Source organism: Lissotriton vulgaris, chromosome 5 (genome assembly GCF_964263255.1).
Source record: "Lissotriton vulgaris chromosome 5, aLisVul1.2, whole genome shotgun sequence".
Lineage (NCBI taxonomy): Eukaryota > Metazoa > Chordata > Amphibia > Caudata > Salamandridae > Lissotriton > Lissotriton vulgaris.
Genome location: NC_141693.1, coordinates 1,357,738,510 through 1,357,744,509, shown reverse-complemented (window position 1 = coordinate 1,357,744,509; position 6,000 = coordinate 1,357,738,510). Strand labels below are relative to the sequence as shown.

The 6,000-nt window shown below is 38.6% G+C and overlaps 1 protein-coding gene across 1 annotated transcript in view; it reads right to left on the bottom strand.

Annotated features, from left to right (window-relative positions):
• Positions 1-201: 201 nt before the first annotated feature.
• Positions 202-6,000, bottom strand: part of LOC147712594 (uncharacterized) — a 49,415-nt gene continuing 43,616 nt past the window's right edge. Inside the window, exon 5 of the mRNA XM_086919668.1 lies at positions 202-354. Within this exon, the coding sequence (XP_086775794.1) occupies positions 202-354 (153 nt within the window). The remainder of the gene's footprint in view (positions 355-6,000) is intronic.

Below are 6,000 nucleotides of genomic sequence, written 5' to 3'. Positions count from 1 at the left end.
AAAGATTTGCCCTCTTGGTGTTTCTTGTTAACTAGCCAGCTTTATTGTTGTAATTGTGCCTGTGTTTAAAGCAAATTCATGAGCACAAAATAGAATGAACACACAATGTCAGGGACGAAAGAAGCCTTGTTTCCTTTGAGCCGCGTTCGGCTCTCAGCTGTTCAGACGCGTGCGTGCGCACGTAATTCTGGGTGCGGTTTGCTACTTAAACCGCACCCAAGTTTCTGGAAAGCGCTTTGCCTTCTGCCTCGGGAGCAGGAAGGATCGCGCTTGGAGGCTCTCAGCACAGAAGAAGAATTCAACACTTGCCACTCCCTTCGACCGGATTTCAGCTTTAGAATTTGAAGGCAAGACCTGCAAAAGGAAAGACACAAGCTAAGTACAATCAGATATTTTAAATTAAAGGCGCCCTTCGCAAGAAAGACAGAACTTAGTTCAAAACTCACCTGATTTCTTCGGAACTTTGAAGACTTATATTCTGGAAATATTTGTGGCATTTTTAAAGTGTGTTATTATGCAAGAGACTTGATTTTGGAAATATTCGTGGCATTTTAAAATTGTGTTCTTATGCAAGAGACTTGATTTTGTAAATACAATCTAGGACCAAGGTTTGGAAGCATTGCAAGGAGAATATTGTAATGTAAGATGATATTTTTGTAATCACTAGTCCTTCTTGGGGAGTTAGTTGAAAGTGTGCAGGTGTATCTTCTTTATTGTGTTACAACAGGTTTGAGCACAAGAGAGTAAGGAATCCAATTTTTTCAACTAGAGTCATCCTATTTTCAAGTAAGTCAAAAGGTAAAAGGGGAATTTAGAAGAACTAGTTAGTGGAACATTTGTAAGACACTCTTTTGTTTTCTTTAGTATCTTGAAGCGTGACACCATAACGATTCTTTAAGGGACTTCTTCACTACTTCACATCTCTCCTTCACGACTTGCCATCTCATCCAAGAAAAAAAAGAAATACTGGACGAAGGACAGAATCATCTGATCGCAGGTAGGAGTCTAAACTGTGAAGGTTCAAAGGGACTGAGTAGTTCAGGGTAAAGGGAGGTAACTGGGGTCCCAGGGAGTTCGCTAAGAGTCAATAGTAAATTCCAATTGCTTGTTGTTCTGCAGGTCGACAGCAAGATTCCTCCTTCACCTCATCACGTCCAGTACCGGCCCTCCTCCCAAAAGTCTAGTTTTATTCTTAGCTGTTAATTTAGAATCAGCAAGTTTATTAGTTAGATTTCTGGGAAGTTGGTCCCTTGCGTCTCTGCGAAAACTGCTACGTCGTCTTGGAACTTCGGCTCAGCTCAAGGTAAGGGACGACGTAGTTTGGCTTTTGACAGAAGGCAAAGCCCACGGATATATTTTCGCCCAGACGCAATGGACCAAATAACTTTACAGGACAATCCAGCAATTTTAAAGGATCTTAAAGATGAAAACACATCTTTACGTAGGGATATGTCAGCTTTGCAAGAATCAATACAGCGTAAGCCTGTTTTGACTCCTGCAACTTTTCAGGGTTCATCTTCTGAGTCAGGAATTCCTACTCAAATTCAGGTAGTTACGCCTGTTCCTACTCCTTTAGCTCCACCAGAAAGGTTTTCTGGTGATTGTAATAAGTTTTCTATATTTTTGCAACAGTGTCATTTATATTTTTTAGCAAAAAAGACGGCTTTTCCTGATGACTCTTCCAAGATAGCTTTCATGTTATTGTATTTTGGAGGAGATGCAGCTCTTTGGTCAATTCCTTTAGTGGAGAGTGATGACCCGATTCTTTATAATTTGACTAATTTTGAACGTGCATTAAAAAAGATATTTGCTAAGCATGTTTTTGTACAATCTGCTGATAATGAGCTGCTAGGTCTAAAACAAGGATCTTCAGATTTACTTCATTATATTTCACAGTTTAATCGTTTAGTTCTAGAAGCCAGATGGCCTTATGATAAGAGAGTCTCTATTTTTTATAGAGGTTTGAGAGATGATTTAAAAGATATGGTGACACAAATTCTGGAACCCCCCGAAGATATTAATGACTTCATTGATTTAGTGGTGAAACTAAATAACCGCTTAAGTGAAAGAAAGGGAGAAAAAGGAAGGAGCGATCACAAACTGTTGTTTGTAAAAGAAAGAGGTTCTACGCCTCGTGAGGTCTCTTCTAAAGTAGAATCGGTAGAACCAATGCAAATAGGTACAGTTCGGGGTCCTTTATCAAAAGAGGAAAAAGACAAAAGGCGAAAGATGAATCAATGCCTGTACTGTGGAAAGACAGGTCATTTTGTAAAGGATTGCCCTACTCGTCCTGTTAAAACCAAGACTAAGACTTCTGATATAGCAGTAGTTCAAGAACAATCGGAAAACTAGAATACTCGGCTAAAGATGAGGTCAGTTTGTCGAGTGCTATTTCTAATTTGGCCTCTACTGCTCCACCTACTGGTTGTAAACCGTTTTGCATCATAGTAGAATTAAAGAGTATGCTTTCCACCTCACCAAGAAAAAGAGTAGAAGCAGTCATAGATTCAGGAGCAACTGGAAATTTTATTGACTCTCATTTTTTCTCTCAATTAGGATTTAAATCCATCCTAAAAGATCATCCGGAAATAGTAAGAGCAGTAGATGGTAAAGAGTTAACTTCCGGGCCAATCAATAGACAATCCGAAGTTTTAGAAATGGACAGTTCATCTATTCATAGGGAAAGGATAACTTTTGACATAATCGATGCACCTCAGTTCAGACTTATTTTGGGAATTCCTTGGTTAGTTTCACACAACCCACATATAGATTGGATATCCAAGACTTTGACTTTCAAGTCCTCTCATTGCATAGATCAATGCTTTCTTCTTGAGAAACCTGAGGATATGATTCAGGGTTTTGATTTTTGTACCGAATCTACTAGTGTTTTGACATTAGAAGGGGTTCCTTCTGTTTACTCCGACCTCTCTGACGTCTTTGATAAGAAAAAAGCTAACACACTTCCACCTCACAGGGATTTTGATTGCAGAATTGACCTAGTTCCCGGAGCAACCTTGCCCTGTAGCAGAATTTACGCCCTAACTGAGAAAGAAAATCTACACCTCAGGGAGTACCTAGACGAATACCTAGCTAATGGGTTCATCCGACATTCTAAATCACCTGTGTCATCAGCTCTTTTTTTCATTCCAAAAAAAGGGGGCGAATTGCGTATGTGTATTGATTATAGAGCTTTGAACAACGTGACTATTAAAAACAGGCATCCTTTGCCTCTGATTCCAACTTTGCTGGATCAAGTTAAAAAGGCAACTATTTATACTAAATTGGATTTACGCGGGGCTTATCATCTTGTGAGAGTCAGAAAGGGTGATGAATGGAAAACAGCATTCCGAACCAAGTTTGGCCTTTTTGAGTACCAAGTTATGCCTTTCGGACTCTGCAATGCTCCTGCTGCTTTCCAATTTTTTATAAATGAAGTTTTATATGAATTCATAGATGTATGTTGTGTTGTCTACATAGATGACATTTTGATTTTTTCCAACTCAGAAAAAGAACATGTACAGCAAGTTCGTGCTATTCTTCAAAAATTGCTTTCCAATTCCCTATTCGTAAAATTGGAAAAGAGTCTATTTCATATTTCAAAAGTTGACTTTTTAGGATATATCATCAGCCCTAGTGGAATAGAAATGGATCCAAAAAAGGTGGAAGCTGTAAATTCTTGGCCTAGCCCCTCTACTGTAAAACAGGTTAAAAGCTTTTTAGGCTTTGCAAATTTTTACAGCCGTTTTATTCAAAATTTCTCTCAGATTATTACACCCATTACCAAATTGTTGCGAAAAGGAGTAAAATTCGTCTGGACAGACCAGGCTGAATTAGCCTTCCAAGAACTAAAAAAGAGATTTACAACAGCTCCAATCTTAAGTCATCCAGACCCCAGTCAACCCTTTATTGTGGAAGCAGATGCTTCGCAGTTAGCACTTGGGGGAGTCCTATCTCAAAGAAATACAGACACAGGCCACATGCATCCAATAGCCTTTTACTCCAGGAAATTATCTGAAACGGAATTGAACTATGCCATTGCTGATAAAGAACTTTTAGCTATAAAAGCAGTTTTTGAAGAATGGCGTCATTACTTTCTCGGAGCTCGACACCCTGTCACTATTTACACTGATCATAGAAATCTTCAAGTTTTAAGATCCGTAAAGGCCTTATCTGCCAGACAGTTGAGGTGGTCAATGTTTTTTAATGATTATGATTTCGTGATCACGTATCGTCCTGGAAAAGAACATTTAAAAGCTGATGCCTTATCGAGAATAGGTTACAATCTAACAGAACCATCTCAAGAGATTCAACCTGTCATACCAACATCTTGCTTTCAAGCAAGTTTATCCTGTTGCCCAGTAATTACTGATATTAAAAAAGAGCTAACATCTAAGGGACTAGACGAGTGGAGAAAAGAGTATCCTCTTCTTCAAGAGAGAGGTGATTTGATCTTTATGCAAGATCTCATTTTTGTACCCACTGAAACGATTAGGAAAAAGATACTTAATTTCCACCACGACACTTCTTTAACTGCTCATCCAAGTGTGGTAAAGACATATGAATTAATCAAAAGAACGTTCTGGTGGCCTTCCATGTTTAAGGATGTACAAGATTTTGTTGAAACTTGTAGTGTATGTATTCAAAACAAACCTTTGCATCAAGCTCCAAGTGGTTTGTTAACACCACTCCCTATACCACCTCAACCATGGCACACAATTTCTTTAGATTTTATTGTAGAACTTCCGGTTACCAAAAAAGGCTTTTCTACCATTCTGACTATAGTTGACCAATTTTCACGTATGGCTCATTTTATTCCTCTAAAAAGATTACCAACTGCTATGGAATTGGCTCATCTGGTTATGACACACGTAATACGATTGCATGGTATTCCATCAGTAGTTATTTCTGATAGGTGGTCTCAATTTATTTCTCGAGTTTGGCAAAATTTGAGTTCTCTCTTAAACATGGAAGTCCGATTATCCTCAAGCTACCATCCTCAAACTGATGGTTTAACTGAACGCACCAATAAGACCATAGAACAATTCATTTGTTGTATGTTAACTAGTGCAGAAGAAGAATGGTCAGATCTTTTAAGTCAGTTGGAGTTTGCCTATAACAATGTAGATCATACATCTTTAGGAATGTCCCCATTCCTTTGTAATTTCGGTTACCATCCCAAAAATTTCCCTGAGGAAATTAAGAAGGTAAATTCAGTACCAGCTATTTCAGACTATGTTTCCAAATTATCATCTATCCAGGAACAAGCTGCTTTCAAATTGGCACAAGCAAAAGAAACTCAGAAAAGATTTGCAGACAAGCACAGGACCATGCAACCAATTTACTCTTCTGGAGATAAAGTCTGGTTAAGTACCAAAAATTTGAGAATTAAGGGAAATCGCAAATTTAACCCTAAATTTATTGGCCCTTTTGCGATAGAAAAGGTTATAAATCCAGTATGTGTCAAACTAAGTCTTCCTTCTTAAAAAAGATACCATCCTGTGTTTCATGTGTCCTTGGTCAAACCCTTTCATCCAAAAACTCGATTCATTCAACCCCCGTCTTCTATAATAGTAGATGGAGACTCCGAATTTGAGGTAAAATCAATTTTAGATTCCAAAAGGGTTCGAGGGAAGTTGTTTTATCTTGTGGATTGGAGGGGATACGGTCCAGAAGAAAGATCATGGGAACCTTTGGAAAACCTAAAAAATGCACCTAAATTAGTGAAATCCTTCCATGCTCATCATCCCGACAAACCAAAACCTATCTTACCTGTTTTAGGGGGGGTCTTGAGGAGGGAGTACTGTCATGAGTCTCCTCGACCCCCAGACTAAGGAAAGCCAGAGAGTAACTGTTTACAAAAAACCCACCCCTTTCCCGTGCACCAGCACCTCATTAGTAGTGTTTTAGTGATTGTTGTGAATTACTGTATTGTGAGTATGTACTTTGTCTGATAGAATTTGGATTAAACACGAAAGATTTGCCCGCTTGGTGTTTCTTGTT